Source organism: Anopheles gambiae, chromosome 2 (genome assembly GCF_943734735.2).
Source record: "Anopheles gambiae chromosome 2, idAnoGambNW_F1_1, whole genome shotgun sequence".
NCBI classification, from domain to species: Eukaryota; Metazoa; Arthropoda; class Insecta; order Diptera; family Culicidae; genus Anopheles; species Anopheles gambiae.
The window spans coordinates 82228990-82249798 of record NC_064601.1 but is presented as its reverse complement, the minus strand read 5'-3'; the positions used below and the strand labels follow the sequence as shown (position 1 = coordinate 82249798).

The following is a 20809-nucleotide window of genomic DNA, read 5'->3' as shown; positions in this document are numbered from 1 at the left end:
GGACGGCCTGTCAAATTTTTATATGGGATTTGACAGATAACGTCGGACGACGAAATCGCACGTCCGACGTTATCTGTCAAATCCCATATAAATCTCGTCAGATAAAATCGCATCCGATCAGCGTTGCCACCGCCCTTAGTCCCAAGTGCCACAAATCCACTAAACGACCACTAAACGGCTTCTAAACGACTCAAGTTCTCTACCTAAACGGAATATAGAAAGACTTCGTTTAGCAGACGGCAAACGACTCATGCATTCTAAAAATAGCAAAAAAAGCTGATGCCGCTCTCTGTTGATGGGATACCCCCCAACCAGTTGAGCTTCCTCGCTTGGAGGGGAGCATTCTCATCTCCTCTGTACTGTTGTATGGTTTCGCATTGAAGTTATGCATCGCTAGAACTAGAACGGCAATACGATTGTTCAAATACTAAACTCCAATGGAAACCACCAGCACTGAAGCAAGTGAGAATTGAGTAATGGTCGTTGGTGTTGATACCCACGTATCTGACCACACGACCATTCATATAGATTTTTGCTCAGAAAGTTATAAGGCTATATAGGTCATGATAAGATGAAACTTGTCGAAACACATTGCAAGAAAAGGATAGCAATATAATAATCAGTTTTAATACGCCATCTATTGATCAAACCAATGAAGCTGTGGAGCTTTCATTTTTTTTCTATGGATATTCAATTTTCCAGTCGTTTAAGCTTAATCTGTGGCGCTTGGGGTGTCAGTTGAACAATTTACTGTGAATTAAATAAACATAACTAAAAGCCATACATCATACATTTACAACATAAAAAGAAGTATTGTTATTATAGCTACATAAAATAATTTAAAAAAGACATTCTTTCACCAATAAAAATTAAAATTCCCTTGTAAAATGTATTACCTACCCGGGTATGTGGTCATATAGATGAGGGAGCATGTTTGGTCATAGAAAAGAAGGTTAAATGAACTTATTTTTTCGTTAGTCTTGTTTTAGAGATAATTACCACATCTGAAGTTGAGTTTATGAATTATTAGATCCTCGAGCTGGTATACATCATGTCCTTTTAATTGGAATATTGCAAAAAAGTTATCTATTCAATTTTCACGGATATGTAGTACAGTAGAGCGTCGATTATCCGGGCAGCTCGGGACCGGACGGTTGCCGGTTAATCGACTTGCACGGATAATGGTCCAAGAAATGTCAAACGCATATAAAATAAATGAAATTCACTAGTTTTATGATTAATTCACCTGAAATCAATCGATTAATCGTTAGTAGAATATAATTTTAATCAATAACTATAGGTTTAACAACTGTTCATGAACAAAAATGAATTTCCAAAATACCACTAGACACTACAGAGCTGCATAAGAAACTGGTTACCCACTTGACTATCTCTGCAAACATTCGCTGTACGCATGAACAGCTGTCAGATTTATGCGCACGGCTAAGCCGCCTGCCGGTTAATCCGTCCCCGGATAATCGACGTTCTACTGTATTCTTTAAAGCAAAAAGTGATACATTTTTCCACTGTTCTAACGTGTTCTTTTTATGATGTTGCCCAAGTAGAACTCCCCCTTGCAGCAGAACGTCGCAGCAAACATCGCGGCAGGCTGCGCTGTGACAGCTTGGTGCGATGATTAGGCGGTGTTTTTTCCCTCCCGAGACCGATGATGGGGGACTGCTTGCTCTTGCCGTGTTTTACCCCGTTTCGCGAATGAAAAGCATACGCATCGTTACTGTGATTGTCCCGAGTTGTTAGTTTGCGAGCAGAAATAGGGAGAAGTAAAAGCGCCAGCGTGCCGTGTCCGTGAACGTGATCGGCTGCGACGTGAACGACGCTCCGGCCAGAGCCACACTCTAATCCCCTTTCGATGGCGTAGAGATCTGCCCGCACACACCACCAAGCGAGAAGAAAAGAAGGCAGGAAAGAAGGAAAAAAAGAAGAGCAGGCTGGCTTGCGTATCCTCTCGGTCTGTGTGAGAAAGGTGCGTGTGCGTGTATGTATGTGGCAGAAGCTGTGTATATGCGTGCAGCCGTCGGACGGCGACGAGCATAAGCAAGTTCACTACTCACCCAACCCGCACACACCCCTGCCGCTCACCCGTTGATTGGCGAGCATAACTTTGGCGGATCGATTTTTACACAATATGCGTGTGTGTGGTACTGTGTAAAACCGGCGCGTGTCGCAAAAAGTAGCCGGACAATCAACAAATCCGGACGGGAAGTGACGGCTCGGCAAGCGAACTGTCCTAGCTAGAACTGTCCATTCATGCGTTGGAGGTGTGTGTAGAGCTTTGTCCTTTTCATTGGCCCATCACCATCATCACCATCGCCATCATCATCATCATTAATGCGAGTGTGCGATGCGATGTTCATTATCAACGCAACGGTGTGTTCGTCAGCGTAGGATATAAGGTCATGCTGGTTTGGAATCGTACTTTGTGCTTGCCATTGTTTCCCTCATCGAATGCCGGTTCCAATGATCGTTTGAGATGGATTGTGTTCCCGACGGTCGTTCGTAGTGTGTGAGAGCGAAGGAAAACGATATGAATAATCTGGCCAAAGTGTAGCGTGCATCAATGGTACAGGATCAGGCCCAGGATACGGGATTGCCGAATGCGCGAGGTGGATTAACATAGTGGTGCGAGTGGCAGGGTGAAACGAGCAACTGAATGCCAATGCTGTTTGATTTAAATTCCAGAGAGATTCACATAGAAACACGACAACAGTTACAATTTCCTTGTAGTAGCCCGCAGTAGTTGATCACTAGCGTGATTGGCTGGCAGACGGGACGGGACGGGAAGGCAGCATCACGAATGTCCCAAGCGTCCCAGTAGCTATAAACGTCTAGCAATGTCTGGGCACAATCCGCCGCATGGGCGTTTAGGGCAACCGAACACTACGTGGAGTCCGCTACAGGTATATGTGAAAGACGCGCCATTTCTGGTACCAGCTGCTAAAAGCATTTTCCCCCCTGCACAGGTCCCGTCATATGTTCCACGGCAACCACAGCTGGCACACATGTCGAGCGAACGGTCGATGGCACGCTCGCCGTTAACATGGCCCGCACCACCAACAACGCACCAGGACAAGATGTACAGCCTGATGAGCGGAAACATGATGAATGTAATGTCGTTTTTGTTTTTGTTTTTACGAATTTCTATCGTGTGACCATCAACATTGTACGTATTTTGCAGAACATTGAAATGAACCCACTGCTGCAGGGGTACGGCCGAAACGTCGGTATGCCATTGGGATCGGTCGATCTGACGCTGTCGTCCGCCAGCCGCAGCACGCCGTCCCCGAAGGGAGCGCACAACAACGTCCCGGTGCCGGCGGCGACCGGCTCGACGCATGGAACGCACACCTCCTCAACGACACTGCCATCAAACATTCCCACCGGCGGGGGCGCTCACGGTCTCGCCGGCGATGGTGGCCTTTCCGGAAGGTAAGGGAAAGCGAGAGCGTACGTTTGTGAGCGAGTAGGTGTTTTAATGCGGACCTACTTCTTCCCCTCCACAGCAACCATCAGCAAGCACGTGCATCACCATCGGCGAACGTCGGTCCGGCTCCGGGCGGCGTCATCCAATCGACCACGGTAGCGGCACTGAAGGAACGCATGCAGGGCATGGGCACATCCCTGACGCCGGGCACGGGCGGTGGAGCAGGCAGCACATCGTCCAACAGCTTCGCCCTGACGAACGCAATCAACGACGGCAGCAACAGCAGCAGTGTGATCGGTGCGAGTATGATGCGGGCCGGCGGCAATGGGTTCGGTGCAGGAGCACTGAACAACCGTACCGCGAACGAGCTGGCCGCACTCGTGTCGGGCAGCTTGCTGGTGAAGGATGCGAAGCAAATCAACAGCGAAATGGATGGCAAGAATGGACGCGATTGTGTAAGTATGGGCTTGGTCTGTTCGATACATACGCAAAGGTAACGCTAAATCTCGTTTTCGATCCCCTTTCTGGTAACAGTTCTCGCACCTCGAGTCGGCGGATTTGGTGAAAGAGTTCGTTTTGCAGACGATGCACTGCAACGCCCTGTCGGTTTCACCGAAACGAAGTAGGTGTATCGGTGGTTGGCTACTAGCAACGAGATTTACTGACAACCAACCAATGTTTGCCCTTTCCAGCCTCGCCGGCGAGATCATCGTCGGTGCAGTCAGCAGCGCTAAGCCCGACCAGAAGTAGAAGCCCACCACAGCTCAACCTGCTGCTCGGCTCGTCCAGCATCGATGGCAAGCTCGGGGTGGACTGTTTGACCGGTGCATTTCCCTTGCCGACCAGCAACGCCGCTGTGCCATCGCTAGCGCTAAACACGGACGCTACGGCGTCCGCAGCCGAAGGACCGGATGTGGGCAGTGTGGCGGCCCGAGCAATTGGCTCGTTGCTTGCTGGGGGCAGCAGCCACGATCTGTCCGTCGGTGCATCGATACCGGCCTGTCCGCTGGCCAACCCGGCCGCTTCGCCGACCGGTCACAGTATGGCGTCGAGCGAAGATTCGGTCGATTCGTCCAACAGCAGAAGTAACGGCAACGCGCGACGAAGGCGAAAACCGGAGAAAACGAACAAAATGAATGCCGCCGCCTTTCCGCCCGAGGAGGGCAAATCCTTATTCCACGGCGCCAAACCATCCACGGACGGGCCGCCGACGGCATCCGCAATGCTCGACGAGCTGGACGGCTTGCGCTCGAATCACACCGGCCGGAACGACATCACGGCACTCGCCATCGAAGGTATTAATGCGCTCAGTCACGGTTTAGCTGCGGCACAGTGCGATCTTAGTCAGCCTACATCACATGCCAGCGCGCCGGTGGAAGGTGCTGGCCCCCGGGCAGGTAGCGGTGGTCAGCCGCACGCGAACGATTTGCCGCACGAGCTCTTCCGAAAGGCGGGCCCGCTGGCCGAAGCGTCCCCCGACCAGCAAAAGCTGCTAGAATCCCTCATCCAAAGCAATATGAGCGCGAACAGCACAGTGCCGCCCGTTGCGGTAGCTGCTGAGGATGGTAAGCTTAGCGGCACCGCGGCGGCGGCAATGAACGATTGCGAAACGATCGACAAGATCGCCGCCATGGTGTCGGCGACGACAGCGATGGCGTCCAAGTTTTTCGCCGACAAGGCCGGAACCGAGAACGGCATCGTGGACGAGGGGTTGCCTGCTACGTCCGGGATGCATTGTAACGGGCCTGCCCTGCCCGCGAAGGACGTACCGGAGGGTGGTGGTGATGGGGAAAACGTTCACAAGGCTGACAAAAAGGCAAACGCAGCTGACAGCAGCTACGAAGAGGTAAGTGTGCTTGCGGCTGTGTATCAATTGCAGCATTGTAAAGCTAAAATATTCCTTTGCGCACTCCACAGGTGGAAAATAAGCTAGAGGAAATGTTTGCCGGCATCGAGGAGGAACCGGAGAAGCGTACCGACTCGGTGTTACGAGCCGAATCGGCCAGCAGTAGTGAGGATCGAGGCTCGAGCGCGGTTGAGCCGGTGACAGCAGCGATCGACAGTGCTGCGCCAGCGAAGAACCTGTCCGATAGCGAGGTGATGAAGCAGCTATCGAACGATCTAGCAGCGTCGGCCGCAGCGGCAGCAGCAGCAGCAGCAACAGCAACCGGCAGTGATAGTCCGGCCGGGACGGGTAGCGGGAAAAAGCCACTAACTCCAGCACAAAAGCGCAGTATTGGCAGCAAGGGAGGACCGGCCGGTGAAATGGCCACTAGTACGCCGGCCGCGAAACGCAAGCGCGGACCGAAGAAAAAGTCGAACGGCAAACCGTCCGTCCCGTTCCTGGAACCGGAAGGGCCGCCGATGCTCGGTCTGAAGGCGCTAAACAGCAAGCAGAAAAAGGGAAAGCCCGGTAAAAAAGGCCCGGCCGCGGGCAAGAAGGGAAAGGCGGGCGGCAGCGGCAACAAGGGCAAGGGAAGCAAGCAGGACGAGCGCGACGAGGGCGGTGCCTGGTCCGGGGCGGGCACCAATAATACGTCCAGCGCGGAGGCCGGCGGCGGAGGCAAGTACCGGGGGCCGTACGTGCAGGTCAAGTCGAGCGGAAGCCACACGGTCATCAATGCCCCGATCAGCGAGGAGGACGGCGAGAAGACGCAGCACAAAACGAAAAAGTTCGGCAACAGCCTGAACAGCTCGGAGCGCAGCAAAATCCGCGGCCTGCACGTGAGCACGCTCAGCACCAAGTACGATGCGGACACGACCGACACGAGCTGGATGTGCGTGTTCTGCAAGACGGGGCCGCATAAGTTCCGGCTCGGCGATCTGTTCGGACCGTACATCATCAGCACGACCTCGGGCGAGTACGAGCAGAGCCAGGTGGATGTGGACTTCTTCAGCGTGCGGCGAACGCGCGAAGATCTCGAATCGAGCCAGGCGAAGCAGCGGCGGGCCGCGGAAAAGCTGAAAGAGCAGCAGCAGCAAGGCGGGGTAAGCATACGACTTCGCTAGACCGCTGCAAGTCGGCATTCGATCACACTTTGTTGCACTGCTTAATGATAATCCTCTGCCTCTTGTCAATTTTCTATTCCAGCCCAAGGGTAAGAAGCGAAAAAACGCCGCCGGAGCTGCGGCAGCGGTACCCGGCGCACCGGCAGGACCGAGCAGTGCCAAAGCGATGGCACTGAAGCAGGAACCGTGCGACGATGTGGTCGATCGGTCGGCGTGCGAGATTTTCTACGGCATGGTCAAGGCGAGCGATAACACGTACGAGGTGTGGACGCACGAGGACTGTCTGGTGTGGGCGCCCGGCGTGTATATGGTTGGGACGCGCATTGTCGGGCTGGAGGCTGCCATCTGGAACTGCTGTCGGCATCAGTGCCAGCTGTGCCGAAACTATGGCGCCGTGCTGAGCTGCCTGCATCAGGGATGCCACGCCAAGGCGCACTACATCTGCGCCCACAAACAGCACTGGAAGTTGACGGAGGATTTCCAATCCTTCTGCGACCGGCACTCGGGCCATTCGGGCGGAAGCGTAAACGATGTGTCTAAGGTGGAGGAGGTTGATGCCACTGGTGGTGGTGGTGGTGCTGTTGCTGCTACTGTTGCGCCACTGGCGACGACCAAGCAGCTGAAGAAGGAGGCCAAGTCAAGCAAAGAGACGCTGGCCCTGACTACCAGTGCGTCATGAATCGTTCTCGTGATGGTGTGAACAGGATAGATCAAATTCAATGGAGAAAGGACTGATCGAGTGAGAATCATTTTAGCTAGCGCCACTCACAGCATGGAATTGAGAGAGGTGGGGGGCCCTTCTGGCAAGCCGTATACAAGGAAGCTTTTTTATGATTGCTGTGTAACAGTAAGTTGTAAAATGTTAATGTGTTCATAAACTGCACATAATCACACTTAACTAGAAGAACGCTCTTGTCACTATCTTCAGTATAATTACGACCGTAACGCAATGCCGTATCGCTTGTCCCGCTTGAAGGCTGCGAATCGCGCTGGGTAGGAGGGGAGTGTGGGGGGACATTTCAATCGTGCCGCAAATGTTTTGCTAGTTTTAGTATTGCCCATGTTTAGTTCCACTCCTGCCGGATAAGATTTTAAGGTGCTGGCGCTGCATGATAGTTGGTGGCAGCAGCGAAATACGTATTTTGGCTATATTTTTATATTTATTTCACTCCACGTGCGTACTCCACGTGCGTACCCTCAATATAGTCCGGATCAAGGGTTTCGGATATGCATGAAACATTGTAAATGCACAAAACAATCATTTTAGCTAAAAAAAAACATTCACTTTCAGCAGTGGTAGCAGAACAAGAAAGGTGTTATCGCAAATCGTTAACGACATTCCATTTCCCCAACTGGAAAGAATACTCTCATAATGGCGCATTTTGGCAATGCTTTATGTATATTGCGATCGTGGTGTGCGTGTTTCGGGGTTTTCGTTTTAGTCTAAAAGCGTTTTAGTCCACACTGAATCAAATAGTCTTTTAATTTCGTTTTACTATCAACGAATCTCTCTTATTCTAGTGCATACCGCTCTTCGTTCTTAATTGTACATAGTTATAGTTATCGAACCACAACCAAACCAACTTTCAGTCAAAAAAGAAGCCTAATTTCACTTCGATTCGAGAATCAAGTAACTGCCGAAGCTAGCAAAACATTGTCCCCCGGGATGGGAACGTGGTGGCACATGCGAATTTTAAACCTTCACAAGTGATGAAACAGCACGGCAATGTGTTTGATTTCTATAATATAAATATATATATATACAAATACTTAACAATGCTCGTAAGATGAAAACAGTTTTTAAGTTAATTGTAATCGTATAGTCAGGGCCATCACTAGCGTTCGCCATGGTTCATATACAAAGATATTTTTGTATTCGGAGAAAAGGAGACGTAATGAGCAAATCGAAACACACTACGTAGCATGACAAACATTTTATTCTGAATAAGCCATAGTTTACTTGAATTAGCGTATTGATTAAACTAATCGTGGTCAGTTTTTGTACTATAATAGGGAAGGGGGGGTTAGACGCTAAAGGATATTCCACCTTGTGCATCATTGTGGCTAGAAAGTGTAGTGGACAAACGGACAAACGAAGCTGATGCCGATATCGCCGATACTGCTCGATCGAAACAATCAATGCGCAACGATCGTTGTTCCACATTTTGGACAACATTACACGTAATAGATGGTCGGGAAGAGGGGGACGGCTACACTGTATGCGGAGTGCGATGTATGCGCCGATAAGCCGCAGCTGTGTAGGGCGAGTGCGGGCAACGGCGAGCGAAAGCTGAATTTGTAAAGACAAGTTTCTGTGTAAAATTTGTCGAATGCATGTGATTTACCGTTTAAAAAGAAGTGTAAAAATATGGAAAAGAAAGTTATTTAACAAAACCAGAGACAAACAGAAGGTAAAAGCAACAAAACAAATGCAGTAAACAGAGATAGTAAAATACAAAGAAAATAAAATTTAAAACAGATCAAATTCTACTGTAGAAGTATGTCGTTTTTGCATTAAAAGTCGAACAAAATTCGGATAATAAAACCAATGTAAGTTTTATGAAATGAAGCGATCGGCATTTTGAGAGATTTTGGGGGTTGTTGTTGCAGACCGGTTTGGTTATTTTTGTTGTTTTGCTCTTTCGTATTTATTGGCGGTGGGTTTGGCTTCAGCGATCTTGAGTACATCCTTTAGTTGCCTTACTTAATGTGGTTTGTATTTTTTCTTAATAGGTGACATCGTGTGTAAGTCATGTGCTTGATCGAATCTAATAGTCATCCCATTTCTTGTTTTTGCCATCTTGAAGTTGAAATTTCAGCATGTCACTAGAACAGTGTGATATATTTAAAAAAATAGGATCTGAAATAGGATTTAAACTTGCTGAATAATGTAAAACTTGCTGATCACACGTAGCCTTGTGTTCGGATACCTGTCTACTGCAAAGGTACATGTTTAAAAAGCAGTGACTCCAACTGACGGCTATAATCTCGAGATGGTAGAGAAGATTGAGAAAGGTTTTTCTGGCTATATGTAATCCAGGCCGTTGAAAACATTTTGGAATGGAAATTCGAAACGAAAAATCTACCAGATTTTAATCATCTTGAAGAGATCGCTGAATTTCAAATTTTGTAAAAGATCGTTGAACATTAGATCAGTGCTCTTTAACCTTTTTAGGATTGCGGACCACTATGTTCACCAATCAAATCTTTCGCGGACCACCTATGTTCACGCCAGAGACCAGAGGTTTGAGATCGCTATACTAGATGATCGATCTATCTCATAAAACATTTTACAGTGTTCTTCCGAGGTTCTCATAACGTAACGAAACTTTCTTTCTGGAAGTGAACTTCTTGTGACGGGATTTCGACTCTACGGCACCCTTTTTGGACAGGTACATTGGAAAATGCTGTTGGATCCAAAATGATCCAGTCCAATAAGGGTGCCGCAGATTCCAATTCCTGTTGTATAAAGTTTACTTTCCAAAACAAACAATCCAGGAAGTGTGAAAATGATGAGGACACTTGTAAACTCATGGCTTATAATTCTGGCATTTCCTGGTGATTGCAACCTGGTAATTGCTATTGTTGAATCGCATTTGGATCGTACCACTAAACGAACCGAAGAAACGACTCGAATCTCGTGGTGAAAGCAAGTCTTGGCAGTCCTTGTAAGGCCGTAGATTTCGATGAGCCGAGAAGGGAGTTTTTGGAACACAATGATAGTTTAAATACCATACCTGCATACCAAAATACCATGCATGAAGTACCAGTACCATGAAGTGAACAAGAATGGGAAATTGTCGGCACGTTTTTATTTCCGTAAAATATCTGCTTCAGAAGGCTGACATTTTCCCGTTTTCTGTTCAGGTATGAGACACATACATACCAGTGCCCCTTGCTACAAATTTCTTCGGCAGCTACCAAGCTGGGTTTTGTTGAAGGTAAATCCACCACTGACCCAATTTAAACTCTACGGCAGATGCTCCAGAAGTGCCGGGAGCGCCAGACCCCTACGCACCACCTGTTCATTGACTTCAAGGCGGCCACGGCACCATAGAACGGAATGAGCATGCAGCGGTACCAATTCCCTGGGAAGTTGATCCGGCAGTTAGAGGCCACCATGAACGGGTTGCAGTGCAAAGTGAGAACATCCAACTTGACGTCGGAATCGTTTGAATCTCACAGGGAGCTGAGGCAAGGTGACGGACTCTCCTGTCTGCTCTTCAACATCGCCCTGGAAGGTATCATTCGAAGCGAGGGACTAGACAACGACATCAGTGGCACGATCCTCTACCGATCTCTTCAAAGTCTTGGCTTCGCGGATGATATTGACATCATTGGTAGGACAACAGCGAGAACAGCGATCTGTCCGAGATCGGGTGTCTACATAGATGAGAGGCTGCAGCCAGGGACATTCATATTTCCTGGAGAATGATTGTTGACCAGGCTATGTCACGTCGACGTGCTCTATCGTGAGTAGGCCAACATGGGGGAGAAGAAGAGAGGACATGGTCGCATAAAGTGCACAAGAAGCTCCTCTCTTTTTACTAACAGGAATGAAGGTATATTAGTGTCAGTATACGTGGAGGTATATCGTTGTATTAATGTACTTATTTATTTAATGATGTACTTACACTTTTTTCCTCATTATTGCGTAAATTGCGAACAAATGGATCTAATCGATCTAATAATCCTCATATCTTGACTTAGGTGGCGATGTATACGACTCAGCCGAAGGTGGTTAAGCAGTCGATTGTTTCAGTTTGTTTTTTACTTCAATTTTAAACGTTCAGCCTTTCCTAAATGTGATATTCATATTTCTCAGACAAAAAATACACCAACAAAAGGCAATGAAAAGGCGTGGAAAAAGAATTTTATTTCTGTCACGATCGTGATATGATCTCTGCCTGGGTGATGATGATACTGATAGAGAGTGTGTGTTTGACTGTGTGTGGGTATGTTATTACATGAAGATGTGGAATTTCATAACTATGTTCCTTTAGTTACACACCTTGCGCATTTTATATCGCACCCTACGCTTATGACGTGCACGTGTGGGAGAGTGTTTGTTCTTTAATTTGCCTATTTTTTTTTTTGAAAATTATTCATACTATGAGCTGAATTGTCGTTAAAATATTGCGCTAGAATTCAATACTTATACAGATTGATTTATACCTTTCTGTTTCTTGGCTATCCTGTGGTTCGTCTGGGTGTGGAACACTTGTAAGATTTATGGTGAGCTGTTTCTTTGTATCAACGGAACACTTACTTTCTGAAACTAGCCACACAAAACCATGCTGCATCCACTGGTATTTGTGTTACTTCTTTAGATAACTTGCATCACAAAATGTACATATGTCTAAAATAATGGGGAATCTTTTCGCAATATGCACAAAATATATCATCATTTGCTGGTTGCACGCATTTGCGATAAAGTTGTCAAGTTGTTGTAATGTTATTATAACTCTTTTTGAAACATATTTTAATGCTCGCCACCGGTGGAAGAATTAATTAATCAGCTCAGAATTAGCAGACAAATTGCTTTAAATTCAGTATTCAATTTGGGATGCTTAATACGGCAAACTTATATGTAACAGTGAAACAGATGCATTAACAGTAACATAATCTCTTAGATATATCCTTTGGTTCGTGTTCTTTATTTCAGCTTTGTCTAGTTTTGTTATGGTTGAGTTTTTCTCTGATTGTGATTGATGATTGCACAGTTCTACAGTATAGTTCTCTCGAAAGTGAACGGTGTTAGTACATTGATGCGTATGATTTGATGCGGTGCGTACGTGTATGGGCATGGGCGAATGTTTGAAGCATATGAGAATGGGGGTTTCCCTTTTCGAGGTTCGCACTACTAACAATTACTACCACACAATCATAACACATCGTAACACATCGCTGTATGTTATTTCGTTTTAGTGTTGTGTAGTTTTTTAGGTTTTAGGTTGCCACATTTAAAATGTTCTTGCTGCTGTCACCACATCCTACTAATGGGGAAGGGTTGCATTACGCTGTGTTACAGTACATCTACGTCAACCCGCTACAACAGCGCCCTCTACTGCCGCCATTTACTATGCATTATTCCGAAAGGCTAGGCAATCGTTCCAGCATGGGTACTAAACACGATCCTCCTCAACACACACACACATATCCACACAAATCCAGTTCTCGCTATAAACATCATTGACGGGGGACAATACATTAAAACATTGCACGTGGCACACGGTGCAAGCACGGTGGTAGTGGGGATGTTTTAGTGTTTTATTTCTGCTTTGTGCCGACGCTACCTTCCTTCTAACCCTCGTAGACTACCAACGTGTGTATGTGTGTGTTTACAAACTACATTTTACATCGCGCCAGGGCTGCATCCATTATCCTTTTTCGGTAAATCATCATCAACATTATGCTCTAACCATTAGTTTATCACATACAGTTTTTGTTGTGTTTAATAGGGCTGCAATGCAATGCACAATGGAAAACGAATAAACAAAACCACTTTTCTAAAATCATCATTCGTTCAACAAAGTTTGTGTAACAATTCGTGTTATAGATAGACACTGCAAGAGGGGCCACGGCCGCTTTCCGATCAGGAATGGGGCAACACGCAACTTGCACACATCGTGCGTTAACTAAGAGGCACCCACTTCGCTACTAAATGGCTCCATTTTGTCGCGTTCATGTTCTCTCGATAAGGCAAATGTGAAGGGTTTGATAGACTTGCTGCTACTGATGCTTCACTAAGAGCGATAATCTCTGTCTGCGCACTGTCCGGTAAATTGATCGAAACGAATCAGCTGTATGGGCTAACGGAATGATAATTTACGGTTTGCTTAAACCTATCGGAACAATTTATCAATGTGTGTGTGTTGTCTGTGTGTGTGTAAAGCTAAAACAACGCAGCGTTGCGTCCAGACGCGCATCCGCCATCTTCATGCTGCTAAAACTGGCGCGATAAACAAAGACCGAAGCCAGATGTTGTGTTTATGTGAAAACGTGATAAAAGGATCTGTTCACTCCACTGCTTCAATTCAAGTGTTACAGCGAACTAAATACACGCACACATATACATAAATGTGCTTCGTCCACTGTACTGTACGGCCAATTATAATTGTCCAGACGTACATGGTACTTTTAGTTGACTGTTGTATTTATGTGCCTGCTTGTGTTACGGTATACTAAGGACTTAATTTACATCACATTCATTAGTATAGCTTGGGGGGGTTTTAAATTGCATGTTGCGTGTATAAGAGGGGCCAAACATGGTTCAACTTTCCCGTTAACCGCATCAACAATCGTTTCTAAACCCAATAATGTAAGTGCGCTACTACCGACGGCCCGTATGCCCTAGCAAAAGAATGATAACGGATAAAGCTTCCTGTTTGCGTGTGTACTACTTCTGCTACTAAGTGTGACATCATCGTGCGCTAGTGACGTGAGGATGGATTTGGGGAAAATGAGGCGGGGCTTATATGCGTGTATTATTACTGGTTGCCACCGTCCATAGTGCGCAGCGTGTATTTTTAAATTTTATTTTAGGCTTGGTGCGTTTTTCTACATGAGAGTATCCTATTACGCGTATATCGGTATATAGTTAAGTAGAGAGTTGCCTGGTACGTGAATAAAAATGTAGCGTACCTGCCTCCCCCCCTCCCCAGTATGGGATACAAACGGTTACTGTAAGCTCTGGTACTGTGTGTTGTGGTATGTTACGCTGGAAACGATGCAAATGATCTGCAAACCGTTCATATGCGAGTTTTTTTTATTCATGACGCTTCTTTCTTCTACCATGACGAAATGGTTCCCAATAAAATGCTATCTGATCTGAGGGGGATGAAGAGAGGAAAAAATGGATAAACAGAGGTGACACTTCTACTCCTAACGATCGGTACCGGATAAGTAAGGGTTCCGTCTACATCGATCGACTGTGAAAAGCGTTCCGTAAGTTGTACACCTGGAACAGGTGGAACAACAATCGGTTCGCCTACAGCGATGCACCATAAGAAAGAAATGCGGCATAACGTTCATTCGCTAGTAAATCAAACAAACCTGTGGTTGAGCTGCGTACGCTTATCACCACTGACACCATGGTAGGCGGAAGATCCAAAACCATTCGTTCTAATTTAACCGTCATACACATTTAGCTAAGTTAACGAAAGGTTAGCTACAAGTTAAGGAAAAATACTGGGGTGTGAACGCACCCAAATAACGTTACCGTAGGGTGCAGCAGGAGGTTAAAAATACTACCAACCAGCAATATACGTTTTAGTGAACGGTGTAATAGAAGCTCTCTGGCAGCTACACTACCAGCTGAAACAATAGTAGAAGCTCTAGTAAGGATAACGCTAGGTGGCAATGTTGCACGGCATTGCAAACGCTTCTTCAGCGCTTCTGGCTACAGCACTTCACTACGATTCTGTGGTGTATCTATGTAGTTTGTTCTATGTATCGTACTTTTAGTTTGCTAAAGCTGTTACTACTAAATCTAGTGAGTTATGTTAGAAACGCTCGAAAGCTCCTTTTGTTAATGCTGTACTGTACTGATGTAAGCTACTGTTTGGTCAGCAAGTAAGCAGGCTGCTTACTATTGACAGTCTATAACAAAACAAGATTCACTGTTTTGTGTGAAAAAAAATCGTAACTCAAAATGTACAACAACAGATAGCTGCTATTTGCTTTTGCAAATTAGTTTAGACTTCTCATTGGGACTTTGTACCTTTTTTGGTCGAGCGAAATGAGCGCGAGCAGGTGAGTGATGCGAACATCATGATAATGTTAAAATCATGACACATTCAATGGAATTTGGAAAAACTAAATATTTAAATTAATCATCATAACAAGTTTTTAATTATGTTTTTTCTGATTTTTTTTAGATAAAAATATGTGATTTGATTGAATGAATCCATTTGACATAAAATAAAATAAATTTAAATGGTTCATTAATCTACAGTCATCAAAATTTGCACACTTCAGAGACACACTCAATGCTAATCGATCAAGAGTACACAACGCACTAAATCAGGTGAATGAAGCAATTGAGGTAACTCTTTCGCTCATAACTCGACACTCCTTGAAAATTTCACAGTAAAAACGACAGACATGGAAGTCATTTGTAAAATAACAGCAGCTTGAAATGATCGTAACATTTATGTGTACATCCCCTTAAGACATCCATCGACGGATACTGACAGGTGAATAGTTCCCGCTTTATCAATACCAACATCGGAAATACTAGTATTTGATAACACGATTGAATAAGTTGCTGAACCAAGAATACCATTTCTAATGCACTATTGTATTAGTGAACTTTCCTTACTACTAGCATATGCACAGTAGCTTCACTCAAGAGCGCCTAAATTGTGGGAACTGCCAATTGAGCCTGTGGCTCAGAAGTTGGAGTCTTTTTTGAGATTAGCTACCAGTGCACATGATAGTGGTATAGAAAATTCTTCTACATTTCTTACCGCGTTCGTAGTATTCGGGCAAATCTTGCACTGGCCGCTGATAAATGCCATTCTATCGTTCCAGTATATAGTGGAAGTGGTCGTTGGTTTGGCGAAATGGGGAAGGGGGGAGCACGGAGAGCACGACTTGCACGGCTCGGAGGTGTGTGTGTCTGTATATGGGCTCTATTCGGAACATTATCACAAAGGGGGTTTCTCTGTTCCCCTGCCCAAACGCATTTCAAAGCGTTGGTGGCGAAGGATAGTCCGTTTTATTTCTACACGTGGTAGTGGGAGCAGGAGGCATTGCAACGCTCGAAAGCCATTTCACAGTTTCACCGTCTACTGTGCAGCCTAAGGGAGGGGGGAAAAGGAGCTTTCGCTAAGAGTGTATTAAATTCAACCTTTGAAACTACCCCAGAAGTTCGGCAAACTAAGGCTAGATTGAATGAAAGCTAAGCTAAATCCGGAACTATCTGAAACCTAGAGGAAAGTTAGGAAGGTGTCGACTTGTACTAGCTACAGAGACTATTATAGGGCTAGACTATAAGAGGATTAATCTTCTCTACAGTAGGGCGTCAAAATGTGCGCAAAAATGACTTAATGTATGAATGTCTGCTTGTGTACCCAGTATGTACTATTGCAACTGAGTGTGTCTGTTCGCAATGGACTATGAAGACTCTGTATGTATTAATGTACACAATGTATGCCCATCTTGCCATTGTACACCAACACCAATGACTTGTGTGACGCAGCAGATGCCGGGTTGATTAGTAGTTGATATTTTTGGAAAGATTCTAGTAGCACGGAAAAAAGGCTCAACCATTTCGTTCCGGTTTTGAGATATTTAAAATTTCCTAATGAGCGTAACGTAACACGGGTGGGTATGTACAGGTAACGATGGATATTAGATATTACATTGCTGGCTTGCGCCCTTTGATGTGTTTGGTTTTTGCAAAATTCTATGCTTCAAATGTTAAAATCGGTCTGGTTAGACATGGTACAACATTGTGATCGCAGATACAGATCCGTTAAGCAAGTAGTATGTTCGTTTTTGTATTATTGTTTTTTGTTTTGCGAAATGTTACTCTGTTCGTTTACCTTTGAAAGTCTACCTAACAGTAACAGGAAAATTATACCATCGTACAACCAATCGGGGACTCGAATGCCAAAAACACACAAGGGTGAACTGTATTGTACTCCAGTTGGATACTAGACAATCCCTTTCTTGTTCCTAGGCTTCTTTCGACAAAAACTGCCCCCAAAAAACAGGTTCTCCAAACTAGCCTTGCGGTGCAAATGTCAATATCAAAGATGTGGGTGCGCTTGTGTCCAGGACCAGGGATTGGTTCCTATCAAACATTGCCTTAAAGGATGTGTTTGCTACCTCCATTAGTGCCAGTCTGCCTGTAATGATTTCGCTTGTTTTGGTCTGCGGATGCGGTCGTGTCGAATTGGTTTTCTTTTTTCTTCTTGCTCTTCTTCCTTTTGTTTTACCTCATATAAAAACTCACTCCCTCACAGCGGGAGAAAAATGTATCAAAATCGATTTTGTATGTTTGTTTTGCGAGTAGTGGCAGAGTTTACACTGATGAAACAGATGAGTGAGACTTGTTTGTGATTAGGAATAGAGGAGGGTGGTTACATCCTCGATTTCCTCGGCGTTAAAGGACACTGACATAATGGTACACTGATACAAAGAACATCGAAAGACACCGAATGATGATGAGACAACAATATGATGCGGATGCGACTTGTGTGCGACGTGATGCAGGATCGGTACGGTCATTAAAATGGCAATCGCTTTCGGCTATGCTTTGGTTTGGGTTTTGGGGGTTGTACGCGGAATTGGTATATTCGGGTACGAGGGGTGTGGGTGGGAATCATCACCCATCGAATCTTACTGGCCGTTAACCAATCCCCACATCTTCTGCAAAAGGCGTCATTCAATAATAGGCGTTTCATTCGATGGTGGACTGTCTGCGGGAATCTAGAGGAATCTGTAGTTGTTTGCTGGTGACGACTTTGGGAAGAGCAACAGATGTTCGATGCAAACGGTGTGAGTGTGTGGTGCTTGGTGATCTGATGTGATCTGTGACAGGTATGTGAGGTGTCTGTGTGAGTGTGTGTGTGTGAATTCAGTACTTGAGATATTTGGTGTGTCGCCGCGTCTTCTTCACTACTGGCAACCCGTCCAGCCGGCCATCCGAATAGTACGAACAGTCGAGCAACTTTCACCAGAATGACAGGGGGCGTGAAGTGCTCTTCAATTTATAGCGCGCCCGCCGATAGTCCTGCGCGTCGAGCCGGTAGAGAGGCGATATTTTGACGCCCGTTTTCTCCGGTATGATCTGGAACCGTGCCTGCGGGTCCTTGGTGGACTCGGGCCGGGCGGCATTGCGTCGCGCTGCGGTAGCGATCGACGCAACGGACGGTTTGGTGGGATGCACCGTTAGCGGGCGCTTGGTCGAGGACGGATCGCTACCGGTCGCAGCCGGATGTCGATCCGTGCCGGCACCGAGCGGCCGGGCGGCCGAACTTGCCACAATGTTCATCTTTTTGGCGGGAATGTTTTTCAGATAGTTCTGCTCGACGTGACAGTTCAGCGGCGAGTACTTGTTCGGTTTGTAGATGGAAAAGATGTTGTTCAGGAAGCTGATCGCGTTACTGTTGCCGCTGATCGTATTCCCCGCTGGGTCGAGCGTCTTGGCACTGGTCGATTCGTGCGGTGCCGCTGTCGTTGATCTCTTCTCCTGATGATGATGGCCGGCATCTGCCACCAGCTCTCCGTACAGCCGCTTGTCACGATCTGCCGGATAGACTTTGTGTTTCGACAGCTTACTTCTGCCTGGCTGGTTGGTCCGATGGCGATGACTATGGCTGTGATTGTTCGACTTACCGATACCTCCCTCTCGGTAGTGGTAATGGTCACGATGATACGGATCGTCGTCGTGATAGATGTCGATAACTGTGCCGTTGTTATAGCATCGGCTCAGGTTAACATTCTTAACCTTCTTGGAAGGTGCGGTAGCCGATCCTGCTCCAGCCATCGCACTACGACCCGCCGTTTTGCGCTCTTCCAGCTCGCTCGGGGAGGTTGGTGACGGTTTTTCCAGCTCTTCCCAGTACTTCTCAAAATCGAAGTTGAAATCCTCCAGCTCCAAGTCGGTCGAGTCCGAGGAGGTGTCATCGAACCGGTTGGGTGGTTTTACCTCGAGCATGCTTTTGTTTTTCGCTGGAGTGGTAGGTGCCTTGAGAAGAAACCGTCCACTGTCTTGCAGCTGCCGATGGTTACGCTCGATGCAGCAGTTTTGGTTGAAAAAATCTTCAAATGATCGTCGATAGTTGTCGGTATACTCAACGTCGGCGAATTTGCACGCGCGATCCAGTCCACCGTGGAGCAGTTGCTTCGACCGCTGCCGATCTCTGTACAGATCGGCTACGTGGCCTGGTCCGATGCGCGATGGGTGACCGTACAGTTCGCGTGCCACTCCACCGTAGTCACCGCATGCGATGGAGTGACGATCCTCAGCATACAGCGTGTTAAGATCGCTCTCTATTTCCTCGTGCTCATCCCGATCACGCTCATCTTCGTCCTCCTCGTTCTCGCCATCCTCGTCGTCATCGTCGAACAGATCAAAGTCCTCCTCCATAACGTACTGCGGCCGTAGTGCAATAGCATCGCCGCCTTCTCCTGCTCCGGCCCGCAGATTGTTCCGATTGCGCAGGTTCCACTCGCTGATGATGTTACTGTTGTTATGACGGTAAGTGTTATTGTTCGCGCTATGAATGCTGTTATTGTTAACGTTATTGTTGTGTAGATTATTGTTGTTGTAAAAGTTTTTCTCATCCTTGCTGAAGCACGTCTCGTTAAAGCAACCCTCCCGATCACACATCCGTACCACCGCCCGCTCACCTTCCCCATTGCGCCGACGGTGGCTCGGAAATTCCGGCATCTCGAAGCTGTTACGATTGTACAGCTTTGCCATGTTAAAACCTACGCCCATGCTGCGCGACGTGCTGAACGAATATGACTTTGGGATTTTGGGACACCGCTCAGTCCACCCCTCGCGCTCCTGCCCGTCGCCCAGCTCGTCGATGTCCCGCATTCGGTTCACGCCGAAGCAGCAACTGTTCGATTTAGGATAGTTGTGCCGACGCTCGAAGTGACCGTCGATGGTGAAGATACCGTCATCCTCCAGCCCGGCCATGCTCATGTTACCGTTGATGTCGCGTCCCCCACCAGTGCCGCCCAACCCGTGTGGCCCACCCCGTCCAAACCCGACGCCCAACTCGCCGTCCGAATTGTCGATCGATTGATTCGAATAGATGTTCTCCGTATACCAATTCGGCTCTAATGAAGTTTTCCGAGGCCGTGGCCGCTTCACTGGATAATAGTTGAAGTGATGTCGGTACAAAATGCGCTCCTGGTTGTCGTACTTTAGCCGGTGCTCCACGTTGTACTTGTGGGCCTTCATCATTTCCATCTTTTTCTCCCGGAACTTTTCCCACTTCTCCCAGCTGCGATCGTACGATTTGTGGAAGTTGTTGCGACTCTCGCGGTGATAGTGATGGCCACTGGCGTGACATTGGTCCTTTGGCTCTCGGCTCTCATGCCGTTGCCCACTTGCAGCAGCAGCAGCTGCTGCTTCTTTTCGGCTTGATTTTGCAGTCGTGCTTGTCCCCGTGCTCTTGCCGGTAGTTCCTGTATGCTGTCGATAATCTTTATCACGATCCCGGTCGAGTTTTTCCTCTTCCGGTTGTCAGACCTCCTGCAAGTACTTGACCGGACAGACACCCTGGCGGTTGTCAGCCGAACGGACCATAACCATGCCGTTCACTTCATCACCGACCTGTAAAATTAAGACACAGGTGCAGAATTGGTGTTGATGGTTTCAATCACTCTGGT

The 20809-nt window shown here is 46.9% G+C and overlaps 2 protein-coding genes across 2 annotated transcripts in view; one reads left to right on the top strand and one right to left on the bottom strand.

Moving 5' to 3' along the window:
- Positions 1-1629: 1629 nt before the first annotated feature.
- LOC5667390 (uncharacterized protein CG5098) lies at positions 1630-9020 on the top strand. Its single transcript, XM_001688493.2, has 9 exons — positions 1630-2624; positions 2701-2918; positions 2982-3125; positions 3197-3447; positions 3522-3897; positions 3977-4064; positions 4135-5288; positions 5360-6430; positions 6534-9020. Exons 2-9 carry the CDS (start codon positions 2853-2855, stop codon positions 7128-7130), a joined length of 3747 nt encoding a protein of 1248 aa, XP_001688545.2. The 5' UTR covers positions 1630-2624; positions 2701-2852; the 3' UTR covers positions 7131-9020.
- Positions 9021-11302: 2282 nt separating this feature from the next.
- Positions 11303-20809, bottom strand: part of LOC1274973 (uncharacterized) — a 77554-nt gene continuing 68047 nt past the window's right edge. Inside the window, 1 exon segment of the mRNA XM_061652123.1 lies at positions 11303-20753. Coding sequence (XP_061508107.1) covers positions 18135-20753 — 2619 coding nt within the window. The 3' untranslated portion in view covers positions 11303-18134.